General features: G+C 38.6%; 1 protein-coding gene across 2 annotated transcripts in view; it reads left to right on the top strand.

Moving 5' to 3' along the window:
• Positions 1-21,097, top strand: part of PYGB (glycogen phosphorylase B) — a 64,724-nt gene that overhangs the window by 27,788 nt on the left and 15,839 nt on the right. For both annotated transcript variants that reach the window (XM_075203774.1, XM_075203773.1), the window contains exons 2-6: positions 1,728-1,829; positions 8,075-8,153; positions 9,067-9,170; positions 15,115-15,246; positions 16,360-16,471. In XM_075203774.1, the coding sequence (XP_075059875.1) occupies positions 1,728-1,829; positions 8,075-8,153; positions 9,067-9,170; positions 15,115-15,246; positions 16,360-16,471 (529 nt within the window). The remainder of the gene's footprint in view (positions 1-1,727; positions 1,830-8,074; positions 8,154-9,066; positions 9,171-15,114; positions 15,247-16,359; positions 16,472-21,097) is intronic.

Genomic DNA, 21,097 nt, shown 5'->3' with positions numbered 1-21,097 from the left:
TTAAATATATAATACAAATGTTTTGAATGGGACGGGAGGGTGTTATATAGCAGTGTTACCTCTATAAGTGCAGCGATCGTACAGACTTATTTCAGCAGGTTGTTGCAGATCCGTCTTTCTGGTGAGACACTAACTGACAACACAGCAGCCAATCGAAATCCGCCTTAGTATATGGCCCAACCCATCTCTTCTCACATGACTTTCAGCCATTAGGGGGCGGGCAGGTGTTTGAGTGATTGACATATGAAGTGTCCTTTTAGGAAGGAGGATGAAGTGTAATGGAGGAAATAGCTGGGAAGGCATAAAAATGAAGGTTCTGATACACAGGGTCGGCCCTAATAATTTTATGCATATTTGAATGATCTTTTTTAAAATATTGGCGGGCCGGATAGAACCTCTAAGTGGGCCGGATCTGGCCCGCGGGCCGTAGTTTGCTTATCACTGAGCTTGACAATCATTGCACGGTGTTCGACCACTAAACAATGAGCACTAATGCAGTTCAGTAACTGATAACAACCAATCAGAAGTTTGCTTTGGTCAATCCAGTGTCAGTTGCCTAATTAGTGTATTAAAACCACGGGATAAATGAACTCTCTGATAACATTTAAAAAAATAATCGCATACTCAGAGTGCCCAAACTGCTGACAGTACACACCTTAATCATTGCATATACCAAGTATTCTACAAACATTACAAACTGATCGCTGGAGGCGGACGCTGCGCACTGATCCTGCATGTCATGTGACAGCGTAAGATGTAACTGGCTACACTTTTCTTCTTAAAGGATGAAAACATCTGGTTGTTAGAGGTTAAAGGTTACTGCACAGCGCAGGGTAGCACGTAGGTTAGTAGTAACTGCCGCCATTGCAGAAGTAGCAATTTACCTCTGTTATCTTCTGTGAATCCAGTACAATAAAAAACATTACATGCCATCAGAACGATGGTTATCCATTCTCTTCTTCCTTTCCCAGGTCCATCTGCCTTGCCAAACGGGGTAAAGATAATTAGAGCTGCAATCTGTACCGACAGTGTTCTCTTCTATAAACACCCTCAGCAACGTGCCTATGTATTGCCCTCTGTTAGTTATCTAGATCATCATGTTGTTGTAATTGATTAAAACTTTAATAATCTAGGGCCTGATTCATTAAGGATCTTAACTTAAGAAACTTCGTATTTCAGTCTCCTGGACAAAACCATGTTACAATGCAAGGGGTGCAAATGAGTGTTCTGTTTTGCACATAAGTTAAATACTGACTGTTTTTTCATGTAGCACACACATATCAACTTTAAATTTCAGTGTATAAATAAGCTATCAAGTATTTGTGGGCTACAGAAAAAACAGTCAGTATTTAACTTATGTGCAAAATAGAAAACTAGTTTGCACCCCTTGCATTGTAACATGGTTTTGTCCAGGAGACTGAAATAAGATACCTCTTCACTTAAGATCCTTAATGAATCAGGCCCTTAGTTACTAGTTTTTTTGCCATGTATATTTTCATGTATTTGAACGTGGTAATGCTTTTGGTGTAATAGCCATCGAGTTACACCTCAGGCTTATGGGCTTGCCAGTGCTTGCCTAAAAACAGTAACCATCCTCTGTGATCTGCAGCTTGGTTCTAAGAGCATTATAACCGGCTGCCATAATGGTTCATTGAAGTATAAATTCAGTAATATATAACAAGTATGATATGTTTACCATTTGTTATTTTTTTTTTGTATCCCTCCAGCGTATCTATTACCTCTCTCTGGAATTCTACATGGGCCGAACTTTGCAGAATACAATGCTGAATTTAGGTCTCCAGCACGCCTGTGATGAAGCTGTATATCAGGTACACACTGCAAGCTACTGTACTGGATATGTGCTTTTAGTAAACATTAGTAGGACAAAGAAAGAACTTACGCTGAACTTCTCTTTAGTCAGGAACTGTATGTAAACTACAAGGGTTTGTTGACAATATGATCAGCTGAGTAAGGAAGTCAACTACATTCCTCAAACAGCAGTTCCTATAAATAGGTGAAATGTCTATTCTCCATCATGTAGAACATATCAGCATTGCATGGAATATTTGGTTGTGAATGTTTATATTTAGCCAACTGAATTTGCATACCAAGTGTTCCAAGGCCAAATAGTGAGGCTTAGAGTAAATAGTTTTTATTGAATTTTTATAAGAAATGACCAATAACAATCCAAACTTTAAAGCAAATTGGAGCATCACATTGCTGGCTCTCCAAACAGACATATTGATCAGACATATTATAGTTTAGAGTTGGGCAGATTCATGTAAACTGAATGGGGAGGGGGGTTGGTCTGAGGTTGGATGTGAATCAGTATCAGTTGAACCTTTCTCATCTGTTACATACTCGTGCCATTTGAACCATTTGATACTAGGGGGACGAAGCAGAAGAAGAGTAAGGTGTACAGATTGTTTCAATTGCAAAGCTGAATTATAATTTAGTTGTCATCTTCACCAAAGTGGGTGCAAAAGACTTTTACCAGTTTTGGTACTAGCCGCTATTAGTATATGTCCTAAGACATATCTATCCTGTTTTGTTTTCTTTTTAAACTCTTTATTTGTTACAAGAGGAAACAGCATGGAACAATACAAACAGCAAATAAAACAGACGGTTATAATGCAACATGATGTCCCCTTGTATTTAAAATGTTTATACTAGAGGGGGGGGGGGTAAGAGAGATCAGGGATGGGGGGGGGGCAGGTATATCGCCATACCAATTACAAAGGAAATTATAAGCAACCTATCCAGAGATGAATGACCTATGAGATTAAAGAAGACAAATATCAATATATACGGGTCTCTTACCCATGGCGTATGACATCCAGCCTGGAGGATCCGGAGACGGCCCAGAGTCTATGTACCATTAGAGGGCGGGAGAGCCAAAGGGGGTAAACAGCTATGGCTTTCATGTAGATACCACGGGGCCCAAACCTTGTCAAAGTTGTAAGATTTATCGTGAAGGTAGCATGTAATACTCTCCATGCTTGCGATATGCCAGATGTAGTTCCGTAAGGCTTGCATGGAGGGAGGGTTAGTGTCTTTCTAATGTTTAGCTATTAGGGATTATCTATCCTGTTTTTAAAATGTTGGAGAATATATATGGAGTAATGCTATTTCTGTATCGGGATTAATGGGTGTCCCAATTATTGTGGACATTAAACTAAAAACACCTCTCCAAAGTGGTTGAATTATTGGGCAGTCCCAAAATCCATGCATAACACCTCCTATTTGGTAGAATGACGCCAGCAGAATTTCGCTTGTGTGGGCCACATTTTATGTAGTAGGAATGAGATAGTCTACATAGCAATGTGACTTGCATTTTAGCATGATTAAGGCACTTGGACATATGACAGGTAGTGAGGTATATATTCTCCCATTGTTCTAAATGATGAGTATCAGTAAGTGCACTAGATAGTTCTGATGCTCTGGCATCCGGCAACATTCACCTGCATTCATCACACGGAGAAGGCAGCCTGACTGCATCTTCACTAACTAGCATTCATCTTTATGTCAGTATACTGTCAATAACAAGTGCATAAAGTTGGTCTTAAAAAAGAAAATATTTTCGTCAGTGCATTAGTTTTCATCCTTAAAACGACCTCTTTCCTCAATCGATATGTACAGCCGCAGTGCATTTCTGGCTCACCAGCCCGGCAACGCTGTAATAGCTTTTCATGAAGTGGTGCCAGCACTGTGAATTATTCAGTAGAAACTTGTACAAATAATAAACTAAGCTGTAGTTTTGTTGAATTTGTACCTAATTTACAAACAAAGATCAGTCACTTACAGGTTTGTAAGTATAGTTATTGTTTTATTGGATGTCAGAAGACTGCCACAGGATAAACACAGCTATCGTGAAACTTATCAGGTCTCTGCAGTGTAGTGGTCGTGATATTCAGGCATTCCCACCGACCCGTCTTACATCCACTCATGGGGCTAGATTTACTAAGCTGCGGGTTTGAAAAAGTGGGGATGTTGCCTATAGCAACCAATCAGATTCTAGCTGTCATTTATTTAGTACATTCTACAAAATGACAGCTAGAATCTGATTGGTTGCTATAGGCAACATCTCCACTTTTTCAAACCTGCAGTTTAGTAAATATACCCCATGGTCTCTGTTGTCCTGAAGGAGATGCCCCCCTGTTGCTGTGTTGTGACAGTTTTACCTAGCAGTCATTTACACTGTAGCTTTACACAAGTGGAGGCAAGGCAAGAGCATATGTATTGTCACAGGGAATTGGATTTTTTGGGAGGGTTTATTGGTCCTTTAAATTCATGCACAGTAGATACAATTAAGTTGTGTCCATTTTTTGTAAGCCTAACAACTGTATACGTTCTGCTGTGATACACATCAAATTGTATTTACAAATAAGGGTGAATGGATAGATGGAACATCAGTCTGTAGTGCAAAAGAAAAATTTCCATACGTTTTGATCTGTGAAAAGATTAGAAGAAGCAATTAGAACAGTTACTCGATCCATCTGTATCTCTGCAATAGCAAGAAGAACAAGTAATGTTTTGTAATAATCTTATTTTTCCTGCAGGGAAAAGTGTGGTAATAGAGCTAGGTAACTCTCCACTTTAGGTAGCAGGGGGCCCATTGGGGCCGGACCCTCCCTTATATATAGTTGAACTCCCTCTCCTTGTATTCTATATGTGGAGGGCAGGCTTATTTAGGGAGGGTTGGTTAAAAGTGGACAATTCCTATAAACTATTGCAGCTTTATGTGCGGATGACAAGTCCACTGTAAGAAGCTAATGAAACAATACAATCACAAAAAATGAAATGCAATTTAGTAAAAAAAATAAATAATAATCAAAAAATAATATATGTATATGTAAAAGTCCCCCAGTGTGCCTATGTTTGGTGCTGTCCTGTCGCAGTCTCTGTGTTTTGTTCCTCTTTGTTATGATATTTTAGTGCCTGGAAGGAAATCACTTTCTGCTGCCAAGTTTCTTGTTCTTTAGCTGTGAGTAGAATTTTCAAGCACGGCAACCAGAAGTTGGATATTGTTTTACCGTAATCTTTCCAGCTAGCCAGTCTCCTCTGCTTACAGTCTGTCAGCGTTATTGCTTCCATTACAACTATCAGAAATACTAAGGGCCAGCTATTTACATTCTCCACCTCAACATAAGTAATAATGATAAAGGAAACAGAGATGTAATTTTAGGAGACTTTGCAAGTTTAAATAATTTTTCCTTTTTTTTTCAAGTTCTGACTGAACACAAGTAAGCACTAACTTTGCAAAACACTGAACCAGTGCATGGAAGTGGCCATTCTACCTCCCTTAGGTGCAGACAGTAGTTCTGCTTGCGTTGCTGTATAAATGCACAAGATGGTGTGAAAGATGAAGGTAGATGTTTTCCTGATGAAAAAAGATCAGGTAGTTTTCCAGATAGTTATTTGTCATGCTGGTATCATACTTCTCAAGAGTCCAGGTTTGCCCCAAAAAGGGGTGTGGTTTTCTGCATGATGGGTGTGGCGTCTGTAATTTAATAGGGGATGTGAGAGTGAAGAGTAGGGGATAAATGTATCAAAGTCCCGTTTTTTTCATCTCGCGGGAGATCGGCGTCTTTGCATGTAAAATTTAAAGGGGCGATGGCTTGTAAAGGCAAGTTTGCTGTGCTGTAGTATCCTTCCAATGAAGTTAGGTCCCCCCAAGCACATTAATAGTTAAGAAAAGAAAGTTTCCATACAAAACAGGTCAGATATTAAAACTGTGTGAGTAGTGGAGTGTGCAGGCACTGTCTGGGATCTGTCAGTGCTGTACTCCTCTTTCCTGTGTGAACACACCAAGCTGCACGTTCACAGTCCTACCATTGTGCATTGTGTGGATCGGGCTACCTCCAGGTTGGCTCTCTTTAATCTCTTTGCTCTAAATGACACATGGAATTTGCTGACCATTGTCTATACTCTCCTTCAAGTGAATGTTCAAAAACATCAGGCAATGTCTCTTAAAGCAGCAATACCATGAGAAAATTAGGTGTTTTTTTACATAAATCACAGTGGCAGGCAAAAAGAAGAATGTTGAGATTAGCCATATTACCATATACCCTTGGTTTTTTTTTTGTTTTTGTTTTTTTTTATTCAGGCTGCTATGAATGATTTATGTTTCTGGACTACCATGGCAGCCACAGTCACATGACACATGATATAGTGAGCAGAGAGGCTTTGGAATGTCCCTCTGAGCTCTCCCTGCACTATGACATCCTCTTTCTCCCCCCTTTGTCATCACATAACATGAGAGTTGTGAGCCTGCGTCTTTGTAGCAGACACACTTTGTCTGTGTACGGCAGCTATTTTTTCTGTTTGTCGACAAAGATTTTAAAAAGGAGATAATGATTTGTAGGAGGATGGTTAATAAAAATAATTTTCAGATACATGATTAGAAGGTTTTTAACTGTTTAAAGGAAAAAAATATATGTGGGATTGCTGCTTTAAGAACTTTAGACCTCATTATAAAGTTTCCCTATAAATAGTAATCTACACCCATGTTTTACTGAACATTTAAATAAAATAGAGCAACATAAAATATATCCATAAAAGATTGTCGGAATGGGAGCATTTTGCACAGGCAGGTCTATTGTATAAACAACAGAAAAACAATGTGCTGGGTGCTATACACCTTGTCAGTGATAAAAAGTGCAAATCTCGGCTCACAAACAGGCTATGCAACCTATAATGGTTGTAGAGCCTGTACCCGTTACAGGTTGCAGAGCCTAATCAGATATATACCTCTGATGAAGCAGCTTCTTGACAGCTGAGAAATGTGTAAGGTGATTGGCGGCATATCTGGTGACGTTTGGTGCATTTTAAATCCCCGGGGTTATCTCTTCATCTCCTACCAGGAGACCTTCTCACACCACTGGATCTATTGTGGGACCTATTTTCTACATTTTCACCCTACATTGCTGGCTGATGAAACGGATGAGTATTATCTTTAATCACTTGCATTATCTATCCATTGTGCTATGTTTTCAATCAATGGAAAGTTCATTCACACACAGCGGTGAGAGAATTGTCGCTTCAGCCTAGGAGAACTCTATATACCGTACCCTAAACCAGTGGTGGCCACATATTATTCTTCTCCGGACAGTAGCGTTTGAAGTTCCGGGACCATTATGTGCAGTAATCTAGACTGTACTCTGGTACACACCTCTTTGGCCCATACCCTATGCATAGTAGTTGTGTGTGTGTGTGTGTGTGTGATTGATTTCCATGTGAACAAGCCCATATTTTTCATTTAAAGTGTGGACCTCGACAATAAAGTAGTAATATTTGAATACGGCACCAATATTATTTGAGAGTACTGTAGTATTCACGTCATATAACGCTGTCATTGTTACTACAGGACAATGTGTAGTTTTGAAGTGATATAGGACAGGAGATTCGGGAGGATTCAGAAACAGACTATTGTATTTTATTATCTTTTATTTAATATTAGTTTTCTACTCTTGCTTTAAAATAGTTATTCAGATGTCTAATACAAGTGTTTAAGTCATCCAAAGTAAATAGTTTAAACATTTTTGGGAACCACTGCAAAATTTTAGCTCTCCAAAGGATACAGCTGCAGAGCCCCCTGGGAGGAACATTGTGACCTCCAACCACTTTACTTTAACATTCACAGGACATTGAGAACTTGCTGAATGATGATAGGAAGAAATAGACTGTGTTTATTGAATGATTTGTCCAAAAATCATAGTTTTCATAAATGAATGTACAGAATATATATGCTGCCAGTTCATAATAAGAACAAATTGTGGTGGGTTCAATGATTAAGAAACAATTGGATAGATTCTTAAAAGTTCCACTTTTTATTAGCTCATATTTTGGCAGTTTACCTTCTACAAGTCCTACAAGACTATATGGATATATACTACTATGGATATACAGTAAATATTTCTTCACCCATATTCAATGTGTACACAGCACCACAATAAATTGACTACAGATATCTGTATGTCACCCATGTGAGTAAACAGAGACCGGCTGTAGCTGTATGGGGCAGACCTCTTGTTTTGAAAATATATTTGATAATTGCATTTTTGTTTTGAGACAGCTGGGCCTCGACATGGAGGAACTGGAGGAGATAGAAGAGGATGCAGGTCTTGGTAACGGCGGACTGGGACGTTTGGCAGGTACGCTCTCTATTCCTCTAATCTAAGCCTAGGAATAACATCACAGAGACACGGGAATAGGAGAATGGACCCGTACAACAACATTGCTTTTCATTTGTTTTTCATGCAATTAAAACACATAAAATATGCATACATAGGTGAGCAAATGTGCTGCACTTATAGTGCAATGCGGGTAATGTAGTTGATCACAGCATTTAATCATCGTTGTCAGAAATAAAGCATTATATAAGGGTAACGCAATATGACACATTTTAAAGATATGACCCTGGTTACAGTGGTCTCTGGGTAAATTAGTTTGGTTGTGTTGTACATTAAATGGTATTAGCTTGTTTTTTACTGTAAAACAAAAGGCTACAGCAGAGATCTTTTAGAATGAGAAAAAACAGAAAACAAAACATTAACAAAGTACAATTTTTAAGTACAAAATGATATTGCAACTCTCTCTGACCAGTGTACCTTTAAGAGCTGGACTTTGCTAATGGGCAATTGGTTCAACTAGAGTCTGCCAGCTTGGCACTGACTCAAGTTGTGCAATGATGACAAGTTCTTTATTGCTGAGTGATGAAGAGTTTGTCTCTGAAGTATTTCTAAGCTTCCAAAGGATTTAGCAAACCTTTTAAAAAGGAAAAGTGGAGGTGTTACCCATAGCAACCAATCAGATTCTAGATATCTTGTACATTCTAGGAAATGTTAGTGAGTAGCTGATTGGTTGCTATGGCAACAACTCCACTTTTCCATTTTTCAAGGTTTGATACATCTCCCCTTTAGTGTTATCATTCAACACTGTGTATTTTATCAAATTTATCTTTTGCCAAATATAAATATTTTTGCCTTATAATCTACTGCAAAAACTGCATACCGTTGCTTTACCTGTTATACTGTTTTATGGACTTGTCTGTGTCTTTTGCTCTAGCTTGTTTTCTTGATTCTATGGCTACTCTGGGCCTGGCAGCGTATGGCTATGGGATCCGATATGAATTTGGCATATTCAACCAAAGGATTATAAACGGCTGGCAGGTAAATATACAAGTCGATGAAAACACTTGTTTTATTTTTACTGAGAAATAATTTCCAGAGTAATACTCATGTTGGTGATGTTAAATAGTTATAATTGAATCTCATGTCTTGGCAGAGCAGACTGACTTTGACCCTTTTAATCTAGATCAAGTAATCTTTTGTTACTTACACATACACTGTTGCCCTGCAATAACTGCCTGCATGGTTACTAATGACATGCTTTATGAATGTTCCCTTTATGTATATTTTTGTGATAAAACACATTGTTAGTAAGATTAATGCTTAGAAGTAAAAATGCCTTTCCCATGACCAAATGTAACTGGCAACCTCCCTGAAAATTAAAACCTACAAATATTGTACATGTTAGTAGTAGCTTTTTATATAAATCTGCATTCATTTTAGTTTTGTTGTCATTTAATATAAAATCTGATTGAAAATCTAAGATTTTTTTTAAAAAAATTTGGTATACTGCCTTAATTTTGGGATTTAACAAAGAGCCATGGTTTACACACATGCTCATATACATGTTCCTTATCATGGAGATAATATGTATTGTTTTAATAGGAGGTTAAATGCCATATACATAAAGTATGTGTTTAAAGTCTAGGGAGAGTAACACAGAAGAAAGGTCCAGTTATCTTCTTGTTCAGGAGCTTCAATCATAGAGTTCAATTAAATAAGTTTTTAAAACAGGAATGCTAATTACTTTACTGGGCGAAGAGCTGTAAGTGTATAAGCTGTAGATACTAAAATTAGGTCACAAGGGAATGTCACAGTATTCTGCTGGCAAACACCAGGTGCATGTAAATGCTGCCTTCTGCTATGAACACAAAGGGCCTAATTTAGAGTCAACGCAAATCCTTCAGTTCAGCGCAAAAAGCACTTTTGGCCAAAGATCCGGCTCAGTTTGCACTTCGACTAAGAGAGATCTCCATGTTCCACCTCTCTGCGCTTAGGTGAAACGGAGGAGGTAGTTGGTGAGCCTAGCAATGTAAAGGTGTGTTCATTACTTTACATGCTATTTTGAGTTGAAGGCAACCGCAGATAGGTCTCTAGGAGACATATCTTTTGCAGGTGCTTTCAGCTGGTGCAAGGTACCTTGATGTATTAAAAATAAATAAATAAAAAAAAATAATGAAATAAATAAAAAAGCTGTGCACCCTCCTCCCAAACAGCATAACCAACCCTTGTGCTGTGCATGATACACTTGCACGTTGGCCCATAATGCAGGTAACGAGGAGTGTTTGTGCAATTTGCACAGTATTCTAAGTAGCACGGATCCATGCCACTCTAATTACTGTGTAAATTACGGGATGCAATTTACACTTATGATTTCAGTGTAAATTGCGTCCGACTCTAAATGATGCCCATAGGCTTCAGGTTTATCTGTATTCGTTATTTTTTACATTGATCCAGCATGTTAAGTATTTTCCTTTTCTCCCTCTCTCTCTCTTTATTCAGCAACTGTTTGTCATTCTATTCACATTGCACCTTCACTCTTGTCCTTTCACTCCTTCACCTCTCAAACTGCTCTCCCTTATAAGAACATACCTATCACCCCCTTCCCTCTCCCCCTCTTTGAGAGATCAACCCACAAATCTCACTCCCAACTTTTCTTCTGCTTAGTGGCCGGCAATATCTCACCTAACTCATCCCCTCCAGTTCTGTCCTTATAATCTGATCTCTATGGAATACCTGCTCATTGTGCACTAAACTGACCTTTATCTATCTAACATCTCCACTTACCTGGGCCTCAAGAGAATATGGCTCCCTTACTTTGACCACTACACTCTCCTTTGGAGGACTTGAGTTAAGTCATATCTATCACTATCACTGTTCTGTCCAACCTTTTAGTCCTATCCTTTCCCTTCTCATTTAAAGACCACTGTATTTGGATTTATTTTCATACTCCAAATTGCAGTAATATATTGTCTTCCTGGACCTGCTTCTTTCCATTCCTGACTCTTGATATTCCTAGCATTGTCATTGGTGATTTTAATTTTGCCATTCAGACTCTACCGCTTCAAGCCTCTCTATCTCACTTCCTCCTTAGAGCTCACACAATGGTCCACAGATTCCACTAATAAGGATGGTCGCACAGTTGACCTAGTCTTTATACACCTCTGCTCTGTATCTAACTTTTCAGACTCTGCTTTCCCACTGTCTGATCACAGTCTATTTAAACAATCTCCTCTCTTCTTCCTACACCTCCTCCTGTACAGTAGTGTACACACACATACGCAGTAACCTTTACAGTATAGACCTACAATATCTCACTGCAATGCTTCAATCTCTTCTCTCCATCTCTTCCTTCACTGATCTTCCGGCTACATAATACTTAGACACAATCACCTCTGCTCTGGATAAAATAGTCCCCAACAACTTGCAACTCTGGCACAATGAACACAGGAAAACTCCTGAAGATGGTCTCATAATGTTCCTTTGGAGTTGTAGAACTATTGTTCTCCATTTCCTTTCTATAACATCTACAATCTGGTTTCTGCTTTCATTACTACATATTAATAAAGTATTACTACAGAGTGCTAAAGTCAAAGATCAATACTATATACTTATACTACTATCTCCTCCTGTCTCTCTGACCAAACCTTTTGTGTCTCCCATTCCCGCTCTGTCTCCTCTCCTTGTCATCCTTTGTTAGCTCTGTCCTTGGGCTCCCTTCCTCTTTTCCCTCTACACATATGGTCCCGACCCGTTGAGTTTTAAATTCAGCTATATAATGATGACAGTTAAATCTATCTCTAGGATCCTAATCTCTCATCTCTGCTCACTCATGTTCCTGGCCGCCATGCAGCTGTTTCCTTTTTTGTGTTCTACTGATGCTTAAAACTTAATATGGATACAACTGAACTTGTCACATTTTCTCCCTCTAAATCCGTTCCATTGCCTAGCAAAGATATCTCTTGTATCATTTTTTCCTCAAGTATGATATAACTAAAATATTGGTCCATGCTCTAATCATATCCCGGTGTGACTATTACAACACTCTACTCTATGATCTACCACTGAACCGGCTGGCTCACTCCATGCCTCTATATTCTGTAGGTGAACTCATACACCTTTCCTCCAGCTCCTCAAGTGCTTTTCCTCTATGTCAGTCTCTACAGTGATTCCCTATCACGCAGAGGATGTAATCAAAATCCTAGTGTTATCCTACAAAGCCCTCAGATATATTGCACTTCCTTATAGCTCCTCTCTAATCTCCAGGTACTCTTCCCAAATGGAACTTCTGCTTTACACATGACCTCTATTCTTCTGATCACTATTTCTCACTCATGTTTCCAGGATTTCTCTTGTGCTGCCCCTGATCTCTGGAACTCACTTACTAATGCTTCCAGACATTCAGGGCCTGATTCATTAAAAACCACGTGCATGAATCTGGCATATGTACGTCCATATTCAACAAGGAGCTGATGTAAAGATATGTCTGTTGATGAATACCGGTCTAGGTCCACTCTGCTGTAACAGACAATAAATACACTACAGGATACGTCCAATACATATGTGGAATATAAAGTCCCAAAAGAACTCACATAAAAAAACACCTTAATTAATGTCTCATTAATTGATATAGTCATAATATAGTCATTAATGACAAAACATTAGAAACAAAATTTCATCCCCCCATAAAACACATTTATTAGGATGTTATTAATGCCTACTGTACATAAAATGCATTTTTACAATTGCTCAAGATTGCAAACACATGTTATAGCATTTTTTTTTTTTAGCATAATGTTTTTCTGCTCTCCAGCTACTTAGCCCTCCTCCTCGAGGGTCCTCCACCCCACGTCCACTCTCACTCCCTCCCCCCCCCCCTGGGGGTCTCCCTGTCTTCCGCGCCCTCCTTCTTGGGCCCCGTAGTTTGCGAATCCTCCCTCCCCCTTCCCCGCCCTCTCTAGCTGTGCATTGAGCTTACTGAGTTACTGTGCTTACAGTTTACTGTACTGTGCTGTCTCCCATTGTATTGTAATTTGTTTGTCCCTGTACGGCGCTGCGGACGCCTTGTGGCACCTTATAAATAAAAATTAATAATAATAATAATAATAGCATGCATACATGACTGACATCACTAGTAATCGTCACTTACACCGGACCTGTAGCTGGTGCAAGTGATGAGACTGAAAAACACTTACCTAAGAGAATCGGATGTTGATGCGTGCGCGTAGGCTTGGCACGTCCCTACTGTACATTGACTGCGTGCAAACGCCCATTCCGTTGTAAGCTGTAGTCAGGGTCCTTTATGCTCGAAGATGAATTGGACGTTGTTCTGTTTGGCTTGTTTCTAGGCATGTGCAGAGCGATTTTACAGAAAATATGACATATATAGGCATTTATCGGGTCCAAAGCAACAAAACTCATATATTTCAACCCCATAAATAACTTCTGACACACAATCTGATTTATAATACACACCGTGTCAATTTACATGTTTCCTCACCTCTTGTTTCTTGCGCTGTTCCTTTAGATTGTAAGCTCTTTGAGGATGGTTCTCTTTCCTAGGGGTAAATTTATCAAACTTTCTAAAAAAGAAAGTGGAAGTGTTGTCCATATCAACCAATCAGATCCTTGCTATCGTTTTTTCGAATGTATGAGATAAATGCAAGCTAGAATCTTATACATTTTAGAAGGTTTGATACATTTACCCAATAATGTCTGTTTGTGAAAAGGTTAAAATTGTTACAATGCCCTGTGTGTATTACTTTGTACAGTGCTGTGGAAGATTTTGGCACTTTATAAATAAATAATAGGTATTTAGTAAGTACACCCATTAATGAAACATGTTGCAGTCTTTACCAATAAGTTTTGGATTGGAATGAGCTGTCATAACGGGAATTAATTTGGCTTTGATAACACAATTATCAACACCCAGCTCATCAGTGTACAATTTTGAACAGACCACTAAATCTACATTTTGTCCTGCATGAAATAGAGTAGTTCAACAATATCTATATATTTATGCATTCATTTCGTGAATTTATAAGAAGAGAATATATTTCAGACAAACTATTTTCCTTTTGGCTACAAGCACACTGTAATCAGTGTAGCTAAAAATGAAATCTGAAACTGCTGACATCAGTATTATGGACTTAAAGTAGCAATCCCATGAAAAAAATGTGTATTTGTCAGCATAAATCACTGTGGCAGGCTATCAAAAGAATATTGGTATCACCAGTTTTTCTTGATTTGTTTCATTTGTTTCTTCAGGCTGCTAATAATGATTTATGTGCACAGTGTCATTGACTATCATGTGACTGACACATGATTATGTAGTGAGCAGAGAGACTTGGGGGGTGGCATATTTACTAAACTGAGGGTTTGAAAAAGTGGAGATGTTGCCTATAGCAACCAATCTGATTCTAGCTGTCATTTTGTACAATGTACTGAATAAATGATAACTAGAATTTGATTGGTTGCTATAGGCAACATCTCCACTTTTTCAAACTTGCAGTTTAGTAAATATACCTCTTGGTAACACCTCCCTGATCTCTACCTACTCTATGTAATGTAAAATCTTATCCCTCCTCCTCCCCCCTCTGCCTTCATATGACATGCTGAGAGCTGTGAGTCTCAGTCTGGGTGTGACTGGCAGCCATACTGCACTCCCCTCCAGAGAGATTTTGAAAAGTAGATTTGTAGGAGGACAACTAAGAAAAATGACTATCACATGGATGCTTAAAAGATACTTAACTTGCTATTTAAATAAAAGAAATAACCTTCAATGTGAGCTAACTGCAAGCCAAACAAAAATGTTCTGTAAAAAATCTCCATTTCAAGTTATGTAAAGTTTTGTGTATGCCAGATTTGTAAATATTACAAGTTACATCAATTTTATTTTTATTTATTGGTCCTTTAGCTTTATATTTGTAAATGTTACATGTCATTGTTCCCTGGACTACTTATTCTTTCTCCTTTGTTGTCACAGGTTGAGGAAGCCGATGACTGGCTCCGATATGGTAACCCCTGGGAGAAGGCCCGTCCTGAGTTTATGCTCCCAGTGCATTTCTATGGGAAAGTAGAACACACAGCTGAGGGCACAAAGTGGGTTGATACTCAGGTTTGTATCAATGCATTTTCCTTACGCCATAAATGATAGAATTACGTGCATCTCATTTCTATGTATTACATTTGCCCAGTTGATTTAGTCCTTTTATTGTATTTAGATATACAATAATTGCATATTTTAGGATTTGCTGATTCTGCTAAATAAATATTTGAACCTTAACCCTAATTGGCATATTAAAACCAGAAGGAATAACCCAATTATTATGATTCTTTGGTTAATTCTTACTTCTAGAAGAGATGACTGGACCCTAATATCAGGGAAATTAGAATACGGCTGTCTGAATCCAAATATTGCCTTAAATCTTCATTTTTTTATGTATATCAATGTGAGAGGTTTAACACATGGGTTACACTCTTAAGCACCCTGCTGGGATCTACCACAGATGAATACATCCCTGGCTTTCATTTTATTTCATGGTCACATCTATTCTCCTTGACCTTAACATGTATATTTGACATAGGAAAGGTTTCAGTTTTCCCTTTTTCCACTTAGAAGTATTATCAGTTTGAAAGTGTAGACAGCCATTTTTTTTGATGAAACCAATGTTCATAATAACACACGGGAGGCAGCCATTTTGTGGAAGAAACTGATATTCATAATAACACACGGGAGGCAGCCATTTTGTGGAAGAAACTGATATTCATAATAATACAACAATAGGAACTATTATCGTCACTGAGGTGTGACACACAAAGTGTTCATCCCACAGAATTGATTCATCCCCTGTGTGCAGGAGACAGATCCATTTTAGTGGATTATTCTGAACAGAGCACACTCTTCGTGTGGACCGTTCACCATTACACCATCTGCTTCCTGCTACCACAACCTGCAGGATATTTCATAATGTCTTAATGTGATTTGTTGCAGCTATTCCTTCTGGTGCTTTGATTTATAATTGCATGTGGAGGGAGGTTTTGTGACAAATTGAATATATTAGAGAGATCTTTTTATAAGGTCTGTCACACCATCGTTTAAATAAAAGTTTTGGTTGTTATTGTTTTATACAACTTTCTTACACGAGATGCTTCGAGTGACCGCTGCATGACACCATAGCAGTCATTATCAGAGCTGATGATTGGATGGGCTCTTCTCTCCCCTCTGCAGGTAGTCCTTGCCATGCCCTATGACACTCCAGTTCCTGGCTATAAGAACAACACTGTGAACACCATGAGGCTGTGGTCAGCAAAGGCACCAAATGAGTTCAACCTAGAGGAGTGTAAGATCATTGCAGACATTTTTCTCTTTGTTTTTCATGTCCAAGCGTCATGCCTTCTGCTTAGTATAAAGTCTTTTACTTTTGGCATAAATGGATTATATATATCTTTTAAACTTCGAACTATACCCAAGCAAACGGTTATATACTTTGACATTTAATGAAATTGTACTGATGTCTCAGATCTTCCATGTACTTTCCACTTTTCTCCTGAGTCTTAGGGGCATATTCAATTGTCTGCGTTACTCGCGGCGTTAAAAGTATTACCGTTATTATGGTAATTCTAAGCCGGATTTCAAAGCCGGCGTCAAAGGTACCGTAATAACGGTAATTACGCTCACTATTACCGTAATAACGGTAATAGTGGGCAAGCCGTGTTACTTTTGCGAGTAACGCGGACAAGTGAATATGCCCCTTAGTTTCAGAAAAAGGATTTGTATAGTAGTCCAAACAAGTCTTCTATTGTGAACCTGACATATGTCATTTTCATGCCACATCAAATGAAATTAATCACAAGTTTTGTTTTTTTGGCCACATATCCATTGCCATCTTAAATGCAGTTTGTTAGCCCTAGCGTGTTTGATATGAATTCTTATTTGCATTTTTAGAGATAATCTCATGCCTTCCTATGTGTTTAAATGCTGCAAATGGCAAAAACTGAACAATTAGCATTCCAAAATACCTACAGCAACTTAAAGCAATGTAAGAAGATGCACTTTGGCATGGTAATGCTAGTAGCTAGAGTTTCTAATGTTATATATGCATTTCATAAACATTAAATATAACTTATAAAATGCCTTAAAAGATGCCACTGGGTTTGAGCCTTGGCAGGTCAGGCAGGGGGGCTGCCACGTCTGGGCTCGTCCCATAGAGACCTACCTTGGGCTGGGCCACCTGCATTTTTTGTCCTTTAAAATGTTCCTAATAGGTTTCTGAGTCGAGTCTTACCCCCTGGGCTAAAATTTGCCAGCCCTCCCCGGCCCTAAATGAGATTTTTTTTCCACGAGACTAGCACAAAAGCGTGGATCTGGTCACTGCAATTTCCAGCCCTGGTGATCATTCTTCAGACAGAAATATGTGACGTTAATAGCTCTGCCCCGGTGGCTGTATCAGTGCACCTGTCTAATTGACCGGAGAATATACAGTAGGAATGTTGAGCAAGACTTTCATGCATTTTGAGATTGTGATTGTCCTGCTTGTTGGGAGGAAGGTGTTCGTATAGACCTCTCAAAGTTTGGTGGCTGGGAGTGTTTTATTTCATATTAATGAAATCACCAACCTGTAATACCGTCACCCCCTTCCTCTACCTAATATATTTCAGAAATCACAGTATTGTTTATTTCCCTGTAAGCGACTTTGTTGTTGCAGTGGTAAGAACAAGTAATTATGTAATAAATGTATTATATCTACCATGTATATGGTACTAGAAAGAACAGAGAGAGCACAATAGTGTAGTACTGTATTATGATGTCTAAGCTTACATTAAATAGAGAATCAGTTAGCTAATAGGCTTTACTGGGGTTACAGAAAGTGTCTGGAACTTTGACAAATCGGCTAGGATATAGCTAGGATATTCCCACCATGAAGATGTGAAGAGGGGTGTGTGAGTGTGTGTGTGTGTATATATATATATATATATATATATATATATATGTATACATACACACACACACACACACACACACACAACCTTCTGTAAGGGCAACTAAATGTAATGTGACTATCAATCAGATTGTACAATGTACATGTTCATACAATCCACAAGATGAGTGTCATTTTAAAAAGTTTTCATACAGTATTAATTGAAGCTTTAGTATTAGAAAAGCGAGTAGAAAATTCCTTTAGCATTTTGTAAGCTGAGGGCTGTTTCCCAAGATAAGCACAGATATGACAGCAGCTATAATCACACCATTCATACTGTGACTGCTGGCTTATTCTAATTGTTCCCATTGTAAGGGACATTTGTACTGGAACTGATCCTAGAAAGAGATATTCTCTGCATTTACATGAAAATTACATGTAGACTGTCAGGACAGCTTCTGTATTGAACAATGATAAACTACACAGCGAGTCATTATACTGCACTGATAATTTCTGGAATTATACAGGTCACCAATCACTAATAACAAAACATGGCAAATTTAAGGAATAAAGAAACACGTTATAATTGTATTTCCAATTTCTTACATATGGGAGCTCTATCCTAGACCATGCAAGTCATACAGCCTGTCTATTGTATAGGGCGTAGGAAGACATTCATAACATTCCGGTTCTGTATTCTGGAACTATAATGCAGTGACTACTTCCATCAGCAGTCTTCTATTTTTGTTATATTCGTGCTGTGGGTTCTGCCTATCTACTATATAGATAGAGACGTCTATCAACAGGTTTCCCCACTACAGAATATTACAAGGCTTAGGACAGCGTCGAGCTCTTGTGATTATCACTGCAGTTCTTGTAACAGTTTTACAATGACTATATAAGGAGAATGTGCCCGCACCAGACTATTGCTATTTAAGGGTGAACTCTGGCAAGGTCATCAGGTTGCAATTATTATTTTATTTGCAATATACCACAGTGTAACCTGATTTTTCAAGTGGTGGTATTGTAGTAGAATAGAGCTCTATACAACTGAGAAACCTTATATTTAGAGTATAGAAAGTTGTTGTGAAAAACGAATCAGTATTGTGTTGTGTTTATAATGAACCACACAGGTCTTAGTTATGTACAAGGTAGAAAGACTGAGAGTGAAAGTTCACTAGCTGGAAGGGAAGGGTCCATGACCTCATCTATGCTACCTTCTATTTGGCCACGTTCCAGCTCAGGTGAAATGTTATAGAGATACTGTAGTTATTCTGATGTTGAGCAGCTTACGTGGAAGTGCACTGAATTTATGAAATCGATGAGGGATAAAATGCTGCTCACTGTAAATTTTAGGACGGTTAAAACTTACCTGGATTTTTACGAGCATATAAAAAGCACAAGTTCGCAGTATAACATCCCATATCCATATAGTGGGGTGTATTTACTAAACTGCGGATTTGAAAAAGTGACAATGTTGCCTATAGCAACCAATCAGATTCTAGTTATTTATTTAGTACATTCTACAAAATGACAGCTGGAATCTGATTGGTTGCTATAGGCAACATCGCCACTTTTTCAAACCCGCAGTTTAGTAAATATACCCCAATGTGTTGTATTATGTCAGGACTCCCATTGATTTGTAACACAAAGTAGAGAAACCTCTATAACAACCTCTTGGTATTTCTGAGTGCATAATGCAGTAAAACAAGCTACAAGCTCCTATTCCTAGCATCCCTGTTTATGTATGTGCGTCAGCAGTCTGTGTTCTGGATAAATAGTCATTCTAAATTACACATCCAGTCTGACAAAAATGTAAACTGTCTTGGGGAAGCTGAGACTACCTGTAATTCATAATGAAGCGATGGACATTTTCACCAGTTGTAAGGGATCACATTACAAGTAACTATTTATTGGATTGCTCCACACAAACATTAAAAATGAATTATGTGCTGCTAGTTAGCAGTATATAGTAAAATAACTCAACTTGCAAGACAAATATCACACTACAAAGGTGAAGAGACGAAGGCAGAGACAGCCGAGAGAAGCAGAGACATTCAGGGGGGGATATTATGCTGCAATGGTGCTCCACAGGTCCTGACGTTTGCCCTGACTCTCCAAGCCAGATTATTGTTTAGTTGTGTGACAAGTCCTGTAAAACAAGTATAGCATAGGTAAACCGAGGGGGGGGGGGGGATTTCTAGTGCCTGGAAACCCCTCTCTATGCCTGGGGCACTGTATAATTGAGGTGGCTGGACCCTGCCCCCACTTCACACGGTTCTGCTTGAAAAGGGAGAGCTGTGTGCACCTAACAGTAGTGCACTGCCCATGTATATTATGGGGATAGGAAGAGTTGGAGAGCAGCCAAGCAACGTCTAAAATTATAGCCACGCCCCCATGCATGCTGGTCATGCCCACTGGTGGTGTGGTGTGGTAACCCCCTTCTACAAATCCTGCGTTTGCCCCTGTATAGGAACTATAGCCAGTTGATTCTGATTGCACAAGGAGTCTACAAGCACTTAGGGATAGATTTACTAAAGCTTCTTAAAAGGAAAAGTGTAGGTGTTGTCCATGGCAACCAATCGATTTTATCTATCATTTATTTAGCTAGTACATTCTAGAAAATGATAGCTAGGATCTGATTGGTTGTTGTGGACAACTTTTCCTTTTTAGAAGCTTTAGTAAATCAACATCTGAATGTTAAATGTCCCTTATGGAAATTTAATACTGAATCTAAATAATTCAATTTGATTGGAATTAATAGACATTAATACGAATTCATGTGTGCAGTTTGTGCTTAATGATTTAATTCCAGGGTTGAGTGATGTACCATCCCCTAAAAATAAATGAATTAATCTTTAGTCCTAACACAATGTTGTTTGTATTTGTATTTGTTCTGATGGAGCCTCACAAATAAACCAGATCCCCCTGGACAGTTGTGATTCAGTCACCCCTGATGCCTGAATAAAGGACAGAGTCAGTTGAAGTGTTGTGATCTTGTTTATTTGTTTAATCCATTTTAAAACAACAAGCCACTATGGTCAGTTG

The sequence above is a fragment of the Mixophyes fleayi genome, chromosome 3 (genome assembly GCF_038048845.1).
Source record: "Mixophyes fleayi isolate aMixFle1 chromosome 3, aMixFle1.hap1, whole genome shotgun sequence".
Taxonomy (NCBI): domain Eukaryota; kingdom Metazoa; phylum Chordata; class Amphibia; order Anura; family Limnodynastidae; genus Mixophyes; species Mixophyes fleayi.
This window is presented reverse-complemented; position numbering and strand designations above follow the sequence as displayed.